The sequence below is a fragment of the Chanos chanos genome, chromosome 13 (genome assembly GCF_902362185.1).
Source record: "Chanos chanos chromosome 13, fChaCha1.1, whole genome shotgun sequence".
Taxonomy (NCBI): Eukaryota; Metazoa; Chordata; class Actinopteri; order Gonorynchiformes; family Chanidae; genus Chanos; species Chanos chanos.
In genome coordinates this window covers 10,572,016-10,589,543 of record NC_044507.1, presented here as the reverse complement: position 1 = coordinate 10,589,543, position 17,528 = coordinate 10,572,016, and the positions used below count along the sequence as shown (strand labels likewise).

General features: G+C 42.0%; 2 protein-coding genes across 2 annotated transcripts in view; both read right to left on the bottom strand.

Annotated features, from left to right (window-relative positions):
• Positions 1-11,140, bottom strand: part of polr3b (polymerase (RNA) III (DNA directed) polypeptide B) — a 23,595-nt gene extending 12,455 nt beyond the window's left edge. The window contains exons 1-17 of the mRNA XM_030790125.1: positions 11,049-11,140; positions 10,922-10,954; positions 10,600-10,656; positions 10,437-10,501; positions 10,185-10,260; positions 9,937-10,037; positions 9,572-9,663; positions 9,282-9,399; positions 8,875-8,983; positions 7,524-7,646; positions 5,815-5,931; positions 5,232-5,366; positions 2,986-3,147; positions 2,512-2,712; positions 1,970-2,132; positions 630-783; positions 178-252 (exon numbers count right to left, since the gene is read on the bottom strand). Coding sequence (XP_030645985.1) covers positions 178-252; positions 630-783; positions 1,970-2,132; positions 2,512-2,712; positions 2,986-3,147; positions 5,232-5,366; positions 5,815-5,931; positions 7,524-7,646; positions 8,875-8,983; positions 9,282-9,399; positions 9,572-9,663; positions 9,937-10,037; positions 10,185-10,260; positions 10,437-10,501; positions 10,600-10,656; positions 10,922-10,954; positions 11,049-11,120 — 1,853 coding nt within the window. The 5' untranslated portion in view covers positions 11,121-11,140. The remainder of the gene's footprint in view (positions 1-177; positions 253-629; positions 784-1,969; positions 2,133-2,511; positions 2,713-2,985; positions 3,148-5,231; positions 5,367-5,814; positions 5,932-7,523; positions 7,647-8,874; positions 8,984-9,281; positions 9,400-9,571; positions 9,664-9,936; positions 10,038-10,184; positions 10,261-10,436; positions 10,502-10,599; positions 10,657-10,921; positions 10,955-11,048) is intronic.
• Positions 11,141-11,991: 851 nt separating this feature from the next.
• On the bottom strand, positions 11,992-15,408 carry endouc (endonuclease, polyU-specific C). The gene is made up of 7 exons (XM_030790625.1): positions 15,398-15,408; positions 14,810-14,909; positions 14,439-14,550; positions 13,502-13,623; positions 12,664-12,776; positions 12,344-12,497; positions 11,992-12,240 (listed from the first exon to the last, which is right to left on the bottom strand). The coding sequence occupies exons 1-7, from the start codon at positions 15,406-15,408 to the stop codon at positions 11,992-11,994; spliced, it is 861 nt and encodes a 286-aa protein (XP_030646485.1).
• Between the last annotated feature and the right edge of the window lie 2,120 nt (positions 15,409-17,528).

The following is a 17,528-nucleotide window of genomic DNA, read 5'->3' as shown; positions in this document are numbered from 1 at the left end:
ATAATAAGACCATTTCCAATGACCACACCACAGACTACAAACGCAGCGAGTCTGTCTGGTGTGATAAAAGACGACACAAAGGCATGCATGAGAAACAATATTTACTCTCTGCACATATTTATCTTTCTTTTGAAAACCAGTGAGAACATTTTAAATATTAATGATGTTCAAATGCACCTGTAGCCTTGAGACAACTCCTCAATGTGTTTGTTCTTCACAGCTGGCTGTCCATTCTTCACAATGATATAAGGTCTGACAGGGAAACACAAAAGTCCACACACACGCACGCACACACACACACACACACACACACACACACACACACACACAAATATATATGTGTATATACACATATCCACACACAGAGGCGCAGGCACAGACACAGACATTGACAGAGACACACAATATTTATTTCCTCAGGGATTTGGTTAAAACATGACTAAACATAACTTCCCCAATTTAGAGCTGCTCTAGTCCTAATTGTCTTGGAAACCACTCCTGAAACAGGTTGTAGCCTAAAGCGACATAAAAACTAAACAAGTGAAATGATGAAATGTGCTGATATACCCTGAGTGAGTGCGTGCTTATGTGTGTGTGTGTGTGTGTGTTTGTGTGTGTGATGTGTGTACCTGCACAGCCGTCCTCCGTCTGAGGAGATGTAGACACAGCGGTCGGTCAGGTTGGTGGAGATGGACACAAACTCGTTAATGAAACCAGCCCGTCTCATCAGTCTGAATGTGCTGACCAGTTTGCGATGATTTCTGATCACGCCGAGTATGGTACCTGTTTACACACATACAAAACACAAAAACAAGTAAGTCCGTGACTCAACATCTGGTACAGAAGCTTAAATGACTGACTCAGCACATTCAATAACACGCTGCTGCAAAGCCAACGAACACCAAACATTCTGAGTGTCCTAACATAAATACTGTAGAGACTTCACAGTCGGGGAACCTGGCTGAACGTAATCTGATAACTAGTCTTTACAAAAGAGACGCTGAGAACACTGTAACATTAATGTTGAGAATGGGATTCAGTGACACGAGGAGACGTCGTTCTAATGACAGATGACGACAAACATACTGAAGAACATGTTTACCATGAAAAACCACACTGTGGCGAGAAATAAAGTGTGTTTGTTTGTGTGCATCTGGCGCGGGAGGGGCCTTGGGTCGTGGGACAGGATTTACGACGACACTGAATTGTGTTTTGACACCTGCTGTTTCCTCTAATTAATTACACTCTGTGGCAGCCTGTCTAATATGAAACTTATCATTGCCTTGACAAACATATACATTAATTAAAAGACAGGGCGTGCTTTTTTTTTTTTTTTTTTTTTTAAATGACGTGACATCAAAAGCTAATCTATGTCACACCGTTAGGCTTTGAAAGACTGTGGTTCTAATGGGCATTACTACAATCACACCTTTGTTTGAAAATATTCACGACACATGAACAAACATATGTTCCTCCTCTTTGCCTCAATAAACAAAACATTACGTTTGGGGAAATTAACAGTCAGCCTGGTCTCATGCTGTTTTCCTCCACTGTCATCAAAGCCACCGTGCATTTCCACTGCCTGGCTCAATACGCAGCCCTGCGGTGTCAGCCAAGCCAGTCAAACAGACCTTCACGTGTCTCTGTGTGGTTATGGAGTGTAGTCATTTTACGTGTGACTGTATGACTAATAAACGTGTATCTCTCAGAAGCGAGACCCGGACAAAACCACTAAGCAGAGGAATTAATGAAATCTTATTTCCCACTAACGAAGGAGGAGGATGTTCATTTTCTGTCTCTCTTTCTCTCACTGTTGACTGGTGACGAGGAGCTGAAATTCCGGATTTTTTTGGAAAAATACTGTTACCTTTATATATGAACACACAACCACATATTATTTTGAATGATTGTAACTGTGTGTGGGAACATATGTGGGATTGTGTTAAAGTTGGTGTATGTGAGTAGTTACCGTTGAGGAAGACGAGGAAGACACTGGGGTAGGAGAGTTCCTCTCCACATAGCAGGTTTACATCCTCCACGCCCAGGTTAAAGGCTAATTTGATGATAGGTCCATCCTCCATGTCAGTGGTGATGTGAGTCATTAGAGCCAGGTTCTTCACCAGACCACAAGCCTGAAACACAGCGTTAACCGTCAATGCTGGCACGCAACATAAAGTAATCTAACTTGCTGAGCTAACCAGGTTTGAAAAGACAACTACTATTTACAGATATTCAAACGTGCCACACATATACAAATACATTCCTGACGCAAACTTGTAGCCAACTTGTGGTCAACTGATCTGCGGGCAAAACGCCTTATAGCGGGAACAAATAGAATCAATAGATTAAGGACAACTTTCAAAGTAGTAACATACCAATGGTCCACAAACCTTTTCAGTAATTACAATAGTAAATGGGAAGAGTTTTGCCCTGAAAGAAAAGCATTAACAGTGGGTATTTGACTGCGTTATTATTAACACACACAGTTTCAGACATGTTCTGTGTACCCACCTCTCCTTCAGGAGTGTCTGAGGGGCACAGCATTCCCCACTGAGAGGGCTGGAGCGAACGTGGACCGCTGACCTTCCTCGTCTTCTCAAACTGAGAGGAGATCCTGGTCATCATGCCCAGGGCGGAGATGTAGGAGAGACGAGACAGCACCTGGGTCACGCCCTGCCTGTCCATCTTAAATCTCTTCAGAGACCAGTTCCCCTGGATAGAGAAAGCAAGAGAGAGGGGAAAAAAAGTTTCATGACATAAAGCACTTCTGGACTGCTTCAAGTCACAGATAAAAGAGATGATTAACGACATTAGCTATTGGCGGTCTGAAACTGGTAACTTCTTGATGAACACTCTCTTAAACTAAATCATAAGGTCAGATTTTAGAGGGTTGGTTTGTTACCACAAGGATTAAGACTAGTTCTGAATCAGTACCAGTCAGGTTGATCTACTCTAACCGTTACTGAACGGAGGGTTAGGACTCACGGTGGAGATGGCGTTGACCATGCCGTTAGTGATCTGGTCCTGTCTCATGTGCTTGACCACGTCAAACTGAGCGGCTCTCTGCTTCGGTATGATCTGATCCGCAATCTTCTTCAGCTCCGAGTTGAACTTCTTAAAGAGATCCTCAAACAGCAGAGACAGGAGCTGTGGAACCAGAGCAGGGATTTAGTCGAGTTTAATAACACCACGGTTCTTTACGAAGTGGTGACCGTCTCACACACAGGGAAGCAGGGTTAAAGATACAAGGATTTAGTCGAGTTTAATAACACCACGGTACTTTGTGAAGTGGTGACTGTCTCACACACAGGAAAGCAGGGTTAAAGATACAGGAAGCGTCAGATTATGCTTCATAGCTTAAACATGTATGGCCGTGACTAGAACCCAGAACTCATCCAAAGCATCAATAATCAAAGTTTAACTCTAAGGTTTTTGTTCCTTCCTTTTGTAACTACACAGTGATACATAGGTATACTGAATTTGCAACATCATCAAACTTTTGTAAATATATATTAATGTATTCACTTTGGGCTCCTTCACATTTATCCAAAGAGGCTCTGGATGCATAACTTGATTTGTAATGACAGCAAAACTCCCCGGTGCCAAATTCAAAACAACAAGACTTTATTAACTTAATCTGGCTCGTCTACACTCTTCTATTGTCCCCTTATCGCCATGGCGACACCATCGCCACACACACACACGCACGTATTCAATAAACAGGTGTGCCAGCGTTCTGATAAGCCTGACCTGGCTCCTCTCCCAGGGCCTGCTCATCTTCAGCACTCCCCTCCAATCGCAGCAGCACGCCATTCTCCGACACCGCCCCCTCCCCCAACCCCCATCCCCACCCCTTCTCCTTACACCCACCCCTCCCCTTCAGCGTGCCCCCCCCCCCCCGCATTAGCATACATCAAAACAAACGTCTGTAGAAAAATTAATAAAGAAATTAAGCTACTGCCGCTCAGGCAGGCCAATTAGTTGAATGTCAGGGAATAATAATTGAGGAGAGAGCAGAGATTGGCGGCGTTGGGTGTGTGTGTGTGTGTGTGTGTGTGTGTGTGTGTGTGTGAGTGTGTGCTGAAGCTCTATTGAATGGTTCCCCGTCACTTGCTAAACCCCCCAACTATGGTGGTAACCCCCAGAGCAGAGCAGGTTGGGGGAGGTGAGGGGAATTAAAAGACTTAAGACAGCGGTAATTACATTATCAGAGCCCAGCTTTGGATTAGCTCAATCGCTGCAGTCAAGGCAGCCATTCTTTTGTCGTGGTATGGCTAAAGAAAAAATAAAAAAATAAAGTCAAAATCCGGCGGCTTGGCGGGGTTCGGCTGGTACTGCCGCTGCGTATCTCTCTCCCTGACAAAAGCAAGGGAGCAAAGAATGGAGGATGAGGAGGCTTGTTGGTGGAGGAGAGAGAGAAAAAAAAAAAGGAAAACAAAAACAAAGCGAAGGGGAAATAATGAGGGTATTAATAAAGAGAGAGAGAGAAAGAGAAAATGGGAGAACAGAGACAAAAGGGGTAGGTGAGAGATTGGAACACGGCCAAAATGATTTTCACGCCTAGATCTGTCACGACTGGCTTCAGATCGGTTCTTAAGAAGGAGAGAAAAAGAGAGTCACAGAGAGAGAGAGAGTGTATGTGTGTGTGTGTGTGTGTGTGTGTGTGTGTGAGAGAGAGAGAGAGAGAGAGAGAAGAATGTGGAGTTTCAAACTCCACAAAACCCGTTCCAAAAAATATGTGCACAAGCATAATTACTTGGAAGATCTAAGAGATGCTGAAGTAGGAAACAGAGTTAGGTGAGAATGGAGCAGTCTACAGAAACACCGTGTCCTTCCTCATCCCTCAGTACACATTCAATATTATAATCACTGATGAGCTGTTAAACATCATCAACTCTCTTACCCCCAGAAGAAGCAAGTTACATTCTGTCCACTAACGACTCATCACTGTGCCCCTGGAACACAGGCCAGTTTTATCTTCTCGATTCAAACCTCTTCAACTATTCAAATTAAGCCCAAAGAATATGAACTAAAGTATTTGATAACAGAACCTTCTCTCAGAAATCTGACACCCGTGTTATAGACTGGTATTAGAAAGCTTCATTCACTCCGCTTCACTGTCCTTGTTTTCGACTCAGATTTACCTGAAAAAAGAATGATTTCAATCCAAAAATCCCAATAAAAAAAACCTGACAGATAATCAGTCATGCGGAGGGGGCCGCAGCACTTACCTGGCCGGCTAACTCCAGACGTTTGTTCCCATAGTAATCCCGATCATCCACCTTATTGTCCCCCTGGGCCAGAATCACCCTCCGTACCATTACGGCCAGATAGATGCACTTGGCCCGAAAGTTAAACTCCTTCACCTTGGAAACCACAGAGAATCGCCATAGTTACAAGGTCACCCATTACCGTTTGCATCGATCGTACAAATCGCTAATAAACACTTTCCTTGCCTTCTCTCTGTAACGGCCATTATAAAGCACAGCATACCAAACAGTGAGTATGAGCGGCAGATATACAACTAAAAAAAATCATCAAACAAAATAATTGTGTTACAAAGGCGGGGGGGGGGGGGGGGGGGGGGGGTGCGAAGGGGGGCAGTTTCAGTTAAAGGTGCTGATGAGACATCTCTCTGAAACCATAGGAACCGTACGGGCAGAACAAGACTTTGTGATGATCAAACTGTTTTCCTCGTTTTCCTAGTACTCATCTTCCTTACCAATGGGAGGCGGCCACAGCTGAGAGTTTGTGCCGCGTACACCTAACGCACGGTAGTAAAACGTGTTACTCTGATGATAAACCTTTACTTACTGGTACGTGAGTGAGAATGGTAGATGCTAAAAGCTCTCTAGCTTCCTCCATCTTGGTTTTCTTCGGCCCACCCCACATCCGCTGTCGACGGACTTTATTCCCGATATATTTCAGCGCCTGAAAAGGGGGGAAAAAAAATATCGATCATTTTTCAGTCATTCAACTTTTTATGTAAGCGCTGTGTTACATAGTGATATGATATTCCATATCCAGAAGTAGAATTTCTGACGGAGAATGATGGAGCTGTGCGAAAGGTTAACTTTGCACGTGTGTGACGAGTCAGAATACTGTGTTTCATCTGTGTGTACGGGTCCTATGAATGGGCAAAAGGCTGCAGGGTTCACTGAGTCGTTAAAGCTGTATCAGAGGATCAGACCCCTCCTCACACACACACACACACACACACACACATACACACACACACACACACACACACACCTGAGTCAGCGCTACTTGTCACAAAGGTCAAAGGCCACAGGGATTGTGACTCCTGTGTAGACCACCCACCAAGCGGGCCAGCTGTGTGGCAGGACTGATAATCATACCTAATATTAATGCGTTCAACGGGCCTCTAATCAGACCTCAAAGTCATTTGTTTCACAAAAAGATCAGAGCTGATCAAAGTTCCATTTTCCAAGCCATAAATCACCTAAACTACACACGAAGAATATCACACCTCTATACATGACACCCCATAAACACTTACACAGAATAACAGCACAAACACACACACATTTATATTGTACATGAGTAACCTCTGTATGGTAAGTTATCTCTAACCCAGTGACATCTCTCAGCGGCTCTGCCTTGAATATCTCAACAGGCTTGAATGAACATAGCCGCCTCTGGTGGCAACATTTGGATTCGCACCTGCTCCCCTCTATTGTCCCGCCGTTCGTACCTCGCTGCGCCCCTATCTCTCCGATCGTATGTCTTATCTAATTGCGTCGCGGGCTGAGTCAGTTGAAGCAAACATGTATAGCTCATTAAAGTCATGACGGATCCGGCACAATAACAGGGCCACCTAAACAGGCATTCAGGCCTGCTCAGACAGGGGTTGCTAGGATGCAGATATGCTCCTTACTAAAACCATTGTTAGGAACCACCTCCTGAATAAGACATCTTTAGCTCAGCAAATTGGGCTTCAGCGTTTTGTAAATGGAAGCCACAGACAGACCCATTTTGCATCAGGTCATTATTCTTTTAAAGGGCAAAATTCCATCTTTTAATCAGCAAAGCAGAAAAAAAAAACCAACAAAAAAACCCCCCCACATCCACCTCGGCCTGACCGTGTGACAGATTTTCTCTGTGTTCAAACACATGGAGACGTTCCCTTTATGTCATTGTAAATGTAAGTTCCAAAAACACACCACAATACGACTGAGACCTCACTTTAACTGGTGAGAAGGTGTACGTGTGTGTTGACGGTCACGTTCCCGTGTCGAGCTAAGGATCGGTTAAAATTTAACTTGGAGGAAAAACAAATCAATCAAAATTTTCAAACAAACTTTTATATCTTTAATTGTTATGATCTCAGCGCAGACTTAACACACTTAAGAAGCTGACGCAGAACCTGAACCGATAAACGTCACGGGCTAAGTATGAGAACCAGTAAATAAACATCACGTGAACCGGCAGACAAACAAACGTCACAGGCTGGGTGGAACGCCGCAAGGCCTGGCGGAGAGAAGCCGTCTCGTGCGGTGTACCTGTGTCTGGGTGAAAATCTGAGCTTTCTGGCACTCTTCCAGGCTCGGGGCAAAAGCAGCCATCACGTGCTCCTCTGTGCCTATCATCTGAACAATTTCCTGGTCACTCTCCACACCCATGGCCTGAGAGGAGAGAGACAAACAAGAGGAGTATTGCAGCCCAAGAGAAAGAAAGTCACATAGATTCTCTTATCATTCTGTATGGTAAATCATTACAATGAAGACATGATATACAAGAAACGTATATGAGAGCTGTGTGATAACATACAGAAGTGATTCTGACCCAGGTTGTAGGAGAGGTGTGAAGGGGAGAGAGACTTAGGCCTCTCTGACATTTACTTATGCTAATAGAGGGCTGTGGGAACTTGACTGGGCGGCCTCTGGCTAAGTCCAGGCCTGCGGGTTTTGGCAAAGCCATCCGGCTGCACAGAAATCCAAGAGGAATTTACTCTGGGCGTAGAAGTGCAAAGCAAACAGGCTCAGTAGCCAATTTAACCCGACCTGTTTGAAAGCTATGTTCCCATATGTTTGGAGAGGATCTAGAGAGAGAGGGGAATTAGTGACAAACATCTCCACAGGGCTGAGAGGGGCTTTTTAATTTACATGCTGATTAAATAACCATGCGTCAAAGACGTCCAATTGAACCTTACACAATGATTAGAGGAAGTGAGAGTTTGATTAAAAACCCACTTTGAAGAACAGAGAGCGACTAATATCATTTTGACCAATGTTTGCAATCGTAAATAAAGCACATACAGGTGACACCTCAAAGCAAAAAGTAATACGGCATTAAATAATAGTAAGATTTAGGCTCAAAATTTGGGGGATCACAAAGGCTAAGTGGTAAGCACAGAACGGAATTCTGATCAAATCAAGTAATACCTAATCAAGAACTCTAAGAAATGACTGATTAACCACAACTTGTCTTGACAGTCTTCTTATGCTACAAAAAGAGCGTGGTGGAGTGAGTTGAAGCAGTTTTAAGGAACAGCACCATTGGATGAGCTGAATTAGTTTTTTTAAATTTTTGTCATATAGCGCCCTCCACTGGTCAAATAAGGAACTGGTGCACAGTCACATACTGCAGCTGCGCATCATGTGGGCCCCTTTTCAGGGATTATCCAAACCCTTGATGGGTTTTGGGATTAAAGAACAACCACTTCATCACATCAAACTGAGGGTAAGAGGCCCAAGCAACCAATGTCTACAGCTGCTTTGATCACTAATAGCTGTCCAGGCCAAAGAGCTGCAGAAGTTTCATAATGTAAAATCCTTAAAGCACTCTTGAAAAATAAAGTCTTTTTTGAACTCTTCACTCAGGGGTCAGTACTAAAACGGTTGATATTCTAACCTTGAATATGATGGCGATGGGAGCGTCCTCAGACAGGGTGTTGTGTTTGAGGTAGAAACGACCCTTTTTCACAATCATGTTTGTCCTACTCTTCTTCTCATGGGTGGAGCTGCACAGCACAGAGATTGAGGATAGAGAGATCAAGAGATTAGATTAGATTAGGTCTGAAAGGTAAAACACCCGTGATTCAACCCTTCTACAAACGGTGAAGAGCGTTAAGTGGAATATGTATGATGAAATTAAATGAAAAGATTTTTATCGAGACCCTAGAAAACAGCGTAGTCAATTAACAAAACAGTTCTCTTACTAATGCTTCTGCTTTTTACTCTGGTATGGAAAGGGAGGAACAGCACAAGAGAAAGGAGCTAAAGCATGAAAGACACAGGTTTTCACGAGAGTGACGGTACCTTGTAACGGACGCTCCCACTGCGCCTTTGCGATCTTGCTCCACGATGATCCTGTTTTTGGACAGCTGTTCCTGAATCAGAATGACTTTCTCTTGACCCTTCACAATAAAGTAGCCCCCTGTGTCCAAGTGAAGCATACAAACCATTCAAGAGCACCGCATATTTCTGGGATGTACGCATTTCTTTAAAAGTGTGGTTTCAGACAGTTGTAGTTAATCTATAAAATAGAGAATGCTTTGTTGACCCATTCCTTTTATTGGTCACATTCTAGGCTTTAGGGTTGTGCATACCTGGGTCTAGAGGACATTCGTTGAGTTTGGAGAACTCCATAGGAGTCTTTCCGGTTAGGACACAGTTAGAACTGCGCAGCATGATAGGCATCCTATGGCCCAAAGAGAAAACACAAGAGGTTATTACCCTTTCTTATCCATTATGCAATTTCTCATTCACCTGCATTAAATACAGTCTACCATACAAAAACATTCAGACATCAAGCAAAGAGGAAAACAATGACCACAATAGCTATGTGTTTACAGCTCACTTACTATATTTAAGCATGATTTTGCCAGAGTACAATTCTCTGCTGCCCTCTCTATAATAGTGTTGATAGCATAGTTAGGAGCCTGATTGTCCAAGCAGGTGTTTAGAGGTTTACCTTCCAATGGGAAGGGCATTCCGAATAATCCTCTGAGACCCTCTGGTGTACTCTATGTCCACTGTGATGGGTGCTGAGTAGGTCATGTCTCTCAGACGACACTGATGAACAGAACAGATAGATGTGAACAGACACTTGTTAATACAGGTTTAGCCTTGTCCCTGCTTACTCATGTTAAAGCAACTAATAGCGGATTAATCCTATTTTAAAGCTGTAGTAAAAATAATGTGAACAGATGAAAAAATTACCTCATGTGGGGACACTGGTCTGGTAACATTAAAGCTCTCTTCAACATCTGGCATTCCAACATAAATATTAAGATACCTGGAGGTAAATGAATGTATGATTAATATAGCAACATAAAAGACGTGGTTAACCTATCTTTACATTTAAACCGCCTGATAAAGGACTGTATGAGTTTTAATGCGTCACAAAGGAAATTTTAAGAAAACTAAAAAAGAAAAAGCAGGAATTTAAAAAAAATGTTATTATTTCCATACTTCAGGTACCACATTGGGTCAGCATCGCTGGTAATCTTTTCATTAGCTTTCATGATTTTTTTAATCTGGATAATAAAAAAAAACATCAGACGTTATTTGAGATGAGTTTGCAAACGACATAATACAGCTTAATTTGAATATTTTGAAAATGTAAGATTTTTACCTCTACGTTGATGAAATAATTAAAGGAGTCTATGTGCTGCTTCACCAAGCCTTTAACCTGAAAGAATGACAGCAATGTATTCAGCAAATCCAGACACATTTACAACACAACCCAAATCCCAAATGTGATATGTAATTTCACAGCGTGGTTTTACTCAAAGTGCTGAACGCAATAGTATTGAAAGACAATTTTGATCACTCCGTAGCGAAATTATTAGCGGTGCAGGGGTGCATGAAAATGCTGCCACCCCAAACGCATGACACAGCTTGCAGCTGACAGCATGACAGAAAGGTTGAGTCGTGGATGATGTCAATTTATTTACCTTCAGAAAGGCTGGGAGAAGCTTCCATTTTTCCTGAAAATAAGTATAAAGCAAATTGAGAAATTATAACTGATTCGCATGTGGTTGGACGACTTTGCTTGAACGAAAACCTTGCTCGCTAACTTACCTCAACCGTACTGACAGGTGCCGCCAGTTGCTGGGGCGACATGTCCCCGAAGTCCTCTTCAAGCATCTCCATGATTTGGACTTCCCAAGGCAAACCGAGGAGCAAATAACTCAATAGGTGGAACGGTTTTCACATCACAATCTTAACGTGATGCTAAAACAACACTTCAATCGGAAGTTCTAACTACACGTGAACTCGCGACGCCACCGTGAAAAACGTACCGGGTAGAAACAACAAATTAACACACGTAGTTCCGAAATCGGCTCCGAGTCCTTTATATGACGACGAAGTTATTTGTTCAAAAAAGCACATACTCAGAAAAAGACAGACAGGAAAACAAACTCACAGACAGACAGATAGATAGATAGATAGATAGATAGATAGATGGATGCCATGCTCAATGAAGATGAAACAAAGGGCGTGTGGAATATAATTAAACAACAGTTTTTGACTTGAAAGCTTTATTTATGGTATAATACATACACACAATGCTGTTTTTTTTTTTTCATTTTCAAGTAAGAACAAATGTTGTTGTGGAACCTTTTTCTCATGAGATTGCTTCAAAAAAGTTTTCTTTTTTTCTTTCTTTCTTCCTTTTTTTTTTAATATAAATCAGAATGTAAAAGTGTTTTTTGTAAAATTTTGGGGCATACAGTTCTTCAGCTACTCTAATTAATGATAATTACATTGTTCCAGCACTTCCAGAGAGACAATCTCAGAGAAAACCTGACATCTCTTAATGTACAGAGCTCAAAGCATCATCCACCTTAAAAAGATATGAATAACACAATCTGTCTGCTGGCGGCAATTTGACTGATGTGTTTGTCTTTGAAAAATTAATCTACAAAAGCAAAATGACAATTAAGATAATGTGGCTGACAGTGACAGCAGAAACTGCGGGGTTGTGATTGGCAAGACGACACGAGGATGCCTGGTACGCTAGCTAGTTGGTACTCAGCAGTTTGGGGTAGGACGTCCCTATGGAACGACCATGCCTGTGTACAACCATCTCCAACTGGTATTTGTCCATGTTCACCACGGCCGTGGTTGTCTTCTCCGTGGAGGTGAGGAAGAGGATGGTGAAGATGGCCATCTCAAACTCCGGGCTCACGCCCACGAAGGTGCTACCCACAGGCTTGACCAGACCGTGCCAGCTGAACTGCACGTTCAACACGTGGTCATTCTGGCTGGGCTAAAAGTGACACAACACATAAACATGGGTTTATGATTCAAACAAAATGACGGGACTGAGTAAAAGCTTCTTTTACTTTGGATCTATCATGGAGAAGGGTGACGTGCATTACCAAGTCTCTGGATTTGTATCCCTTGTAGTCCAGATGTTTCTCCTTCTCCTGAAGGTAAAACTGGACCCAGTTGTGCAGACCCATGATCTCTCTCCCAAATTTAGTCTCACCAACAAACACATGCTCAAACCCGCTGGAGTCCTCTCTGTCCAAAGCCAACACAAACACATGGATCATAAGGCTGTTTGCCTCAGGCAAATCCTAACCAAAAACTGCTATACTGCTTAGTGTAGGCCAATATCAAAGCCTCCTTCTTCTTTTTTCACGGTTAAAGAAGTGTTTGTGTGTGTGTGTGTGTTTGAGAAACTAACCCTCCGCTGTGATCTCTGTGATACAGACGGAACCACATCTGGTACAGCTGACTCTTAAACTGTCTGAGATCTGAGCGGGACTGGCCTTTACCGACCAGATACTGGTGGGCACGCTACAGGGGTGAAGCAGAAATTCAACAGTCACATTCCTGCCTGTTTGTTATAACATCAGAACAATATATCCTTACGTGAAAATGATTGCAAAGGGCAGGAGCAAAAACGAGAATTAAAGTCAAATCATTAAAACATAGCTACAAGTTAAATATGATCAATTTCTATACAGGACAAAAATGAAGAGATACAACAATTTTTCAAAACAATTTCAAAGACTGATAGTGAACGCATGAAATTAAATCAGCAGATGTCAAACAACCTGATTAATTTAGCAAAAGGACATTCCTTGAAACACATGCCAAGACACCACAGATGGTTCTGCAGCACATGCTTAGTCCCAAGACCTGCTTTATGTGTTATGACCTGTGGCTTCCAAGAACAAACTGTTCGGAGAAGGCCACAAAGTCCAACTGAAATGACCGATCTTCACTTACGCACATGGAGCAAACAACATCCATACAAAATATGTGTGAACTTATGTGGATGTTTGCTCTCACGAAGATGCAAAATACAGATATAAAACCATAATAATTAACAATGCGCATGGATTCAGTACACTGTAACAGCAACCCCCTAAAACACAATGTATTACATTCCAGAAATGCCAAGTACAAACAGAGCGAAAGAGCATGTGGCAGCAAAATTCAGTGGATATGAGGTGTATCTGAGTAAGACATTTTGACGCGAAAAAAATCGATCTGTCATAAATGGCGAGATCCGTAACCTTCATGACTGATGTTTCTAACACAGCGTCCAGAAAGAGATTATTCTCCGACACTTCGTCAGCCGTCACCCTCTCTGCCACGCCCGTCGATCTCTCATAGTTATCCAGCAGCTTCATGAAGCCTTGGGAGAGTGGAGAAAACAACACAGGGCACAAATGAAATCTTGAGAAAAGAGATATTTCAGAGCCATACAAAAGGGCAGTAAAGCAAGTTTAGAGAAATGTTAATAATTAAGCTGGCAACTGGGAATGAATCTTTTTAAGTCACTAAGGTAAATATTCAGTGTGCACAGGTATGGACCAGAATGTACATAAAAAGCAATATAATACTTCATTAAAGGTGAATACACTGACGTCGGAACACTTTATATTAAATTCTTCAAACACCTTGGGGCAATCATTTCTAGGTATATGCGGGGTTATTTGTTTGGTACAAATGTATCTCATTTATCTATGATGCTTTATGAAACCTGTGCAGATGGAAACACGAATGTAATTCATCAAAAAATCTGTCTAAACACTCCCATCCTAAATAAATAAGAGAGATTGAAGTGCTGAACATAGTGCCGAACTTAATCTAATGCAAAATGTACAGAGCATGGAACTATTGGTTCAGCAAAACACAAGCAAACTAATTGTGTTTTCATTTAATCTAGGCTGGTCCCATTTTACATAACATAGTTACATTACATAAATGATCTTGGCAAGCGTTTTTATAGGCAGCATGTTTCAGCAGGACTCTCTAATGAATAACAGCCTTTGCATTCTCAGAAAACAGAGTGAAGCAATTCACAAAACGAATTCTGGGTTTGGCTTTAGCGACCAGTTTAAGAGCTATTGGGTTTACCAAGACAAGTCTGTTTTGTCTGGCATTATGCTTTTGTTGTTTTAAGGCACAACGGAAAATTTCTGGAAAAAGACTGCTGCGATGACTCACGGGAGTATGTTGTGATGGATTTGAGCTTGTTCTCATTGACGTAGGAAAACAGAGGAGAGGATGCATAATCCCGTGCAGTTGTACTGCCTTGGGCTATATAGGCTGCTTTGCCCTGAACAAAAAATATAGATTGATAAAAAGACAATTTGATTGCAGCATTTGTTAATATTGTTTGGAACTACTCAGTTCAAGGATCATAGTTCCCGCAGAAAAAAAGCAGACGACTGTACATATCACTACATAGTAGTAAGTTGTTAATGAACATGAAGGTATTCCTGAACATTAATGCACATTTTTAACTTAAATGAACTAGAACAGAACAAAATTAAGCCGATATGACCTCCAAATCTGATCATAATCAGATACCACACCTGTAAAGAGATTCTGTAGTCTGTCCCTGGCTTGAAGCGGTTAACATCCAGTTTCCAGAGCTCGTCGAAAATGCTTGACAGCTCCTGGTTTACTTGCTGTCTGCAGTAAACAAAATCAATTGTTGCATAATAACATATATAAAATAACAGCGATTATTGTTACTATTTTGTTGTCTTGTTATGCAAGTGTAATTATAGTATGCAATTTGTATTTGCAATATTTATTACCTGGCAGCATCAATAGATGTGACCGTCAACAGGACGACGAATAGTGCTGAGCTTAGCCTGGGGGAAAAAAGACCTCGTAACTTCAGAATTTCGCAACGAATTTAGAACTTAAAAACTATGCTTAAAAACAGTGCTTGGGGAAATCTATCTTAGGACGCACCAACGATGTATCAGTATTGTGACAACAGAACAAGCTTGAATACTTTCGAGAAAGATTAACATACATGTGAAAAATTGTAAAAGTGTTTACTACGTTAAGTCAGTACAGTAAGGCTATGCTAAAATACATAACAAGCACTTGTAATATCGATCAAAAACACACACAAAAACAAAATATCCTGAATGCTACGGGCGACCTACCTCCACGCCATCATTGTTAAGTTTGCTACAGAGAAAAAGTTGATGGTTAGCTAAGTTTGCAGCCACGGCCCTCCCCCCTGGCTGGTTCTACAAACAGTATCGAAACACACCTACATCATCGCTATATGTTGAAACAAGTGTAGGTGAAAGTTGGCTACAATTGTTTAACTCTGTATGGTAAAGAAACTGGTTTAGAATGTTTACATGCGGACTTTTCCTTAGCAAATGTTTGTTTGATCATTAAAAGAAAGAAAGAAAGAAAGAAAGAAAGGAAAATAGGTCTTAGAAACTTCAGAAATCTATTCAGTTATCCAGGTAATACTGAGTGGACGCCAACGACTGGCCCTTTTTTATAACACTTTTTAACTGCAGGTTGCGTTAAAAAAATTTAAATGCTCCAATGAATTAGCGCAATGCAGTAACATAAGACTACTGAGTGAAATTAGCTCTTCAAACTTTTATTTTGCCTAAATAAATGTTTGCTGTGAGCACAGAAATGAGTTTTACTCTTAAGTGCAGTAAAATACTACATACACCATGTCTAAAAACAAAGCAAAAAGCATAACAGGCAAACGAACAAAACAAAACGTGTGGAGGTAAAAATTGTGCTTTATTCGTCAATACTAAGAGAAAGGCTTCACATTCCAACTTTTCTCGCACTTCCTCTAGTGCTAGTATGGAACTTGCCAAGACATGTCAACCATTCCGTTTCTAAAGATACACTAAGGTTATTAAGAGAAACAAAAACATTCCAAAGTTTTTCTCAGGTACCTTCGAAGGCGTATCTCCTCCACACATAATTGGGAAAGAAAATTGTGTTACATTATCCTTATAATTTAAATGCTATAAATGTCATTTGAGCTGATGTAAACCTTTTTTGCATTTCTGTTGCCCTCTCTCTTGCCTGGTTTTTATTTTACCCCAGCACCTCCCTAACAAGGTCTAGGTGTTTGCAGAGAAGTCACTGAGCAGTTCCTCCCTGTCTAACTTCCAATCAGAAGACCTTTCTGTTCCTGAGAGAGCTGAGTAGCAATTTCTGAACAGCTTTAGGTCGGCCAGAAGCACCAAAAGCCATCAGCAATCCCAGGGAGTCCTCCTCCACCATGGATCAAAAACTCCACACGACTTGTCCAGTCAACCTTTACTCGTAAACAGACTCCCCCTCCTTCAAACGGTATATTGTCAGCTCCCGAATTTCCCTTCCAGTGGAGCTGAAGTCTCGGTCTCTGACCAGATGGGCGCCGGCTCTGCACCAGGAGCTGAACCTGCATCCCTCTGTCAGGCCTCAGCACAATCCACACCCACCCTGGCCCCATGAGGACTCTCTGCTGCTTGGTCATCTTGCCACAGATGACGCAATCTTAAAAACCCCTCTCCGTACAGGGGATGATGAAAGCGGATGAGAGTGTACGGACCGGGGGTTAAAGCGGACCCTGGTGGTCTTGAATGCCAAGATATGTGGTCAGCCCTGAGGCTGCATGACCAGCAGCTTGGCTGAATACCTCCAACAGGGTTTCTATTGGGACCTCTGCAGACGCCTGCAGGGAAATCTCCTGACTAATAAAAATAACTACAAAATATTTGCCATGCCCGCTTTTTTTTATTCCTGCATTGTGAAATATGAATATCACATCACTACGTTCACCCAGCAGAGTTCAGTGTGTGTGGTGAGGATGAAACAGAATTACTTGGGAGTCAAATTAAATTCTGTTGGGAGGCAGAGAAGTTCAACCACAGAGGAGCTGTGGTTTGCACTAACATGTGGAAGAGTTCCATTTCCAAATGAGCTGTAACAGTACAGAGGGTGGAGTCTTCACATCACTGTCATCAGCATAATTTATCGAACTGAGGTTGCCCGAGGTGTCTCAGTCTGTGTGAAACATAAGTCTACACTTCAGATTTTCAGAGCTTAAATTTAATAAATGGGAAAATGAATTTTGAACAAAATATCTCCCTTGTAGCATGTGCATAAAAATATACAGACCCTCCCACACTAAAGTTCTCAAAAAGCTGTGATCAACGGTGTGAAAATCACTCTAGATTCACGGTATAGTGTTACATAAGTTGACAAAGATTCAGTACATCAATGTGTCACATCTCTGAGGCAGCCTGAGACAGCACATAGAGGTAG

What these genes read in the sequence shown, in the direction of transcription:
- endouc (XM_030790625.1), bottom strand. An exon ending in ACTACAGAATCTCTTTACAG is followed by an intron (nt 14,551 to 14,809) that starts GTGTGGTATCTG and finishes TTTTTTGTTCAG; the next exon opens with GGCAAAGCAGCCTATATAGC. An exon ending in CACAGAGATCACAGCGGAGG is followed by an intron (nt 12,498 to 12,663) that starts GTTAGTTTCTCA and finishes GGCTTTGGACAG; the next exon opens with AGAGGACTCCAGCGGGTTTG.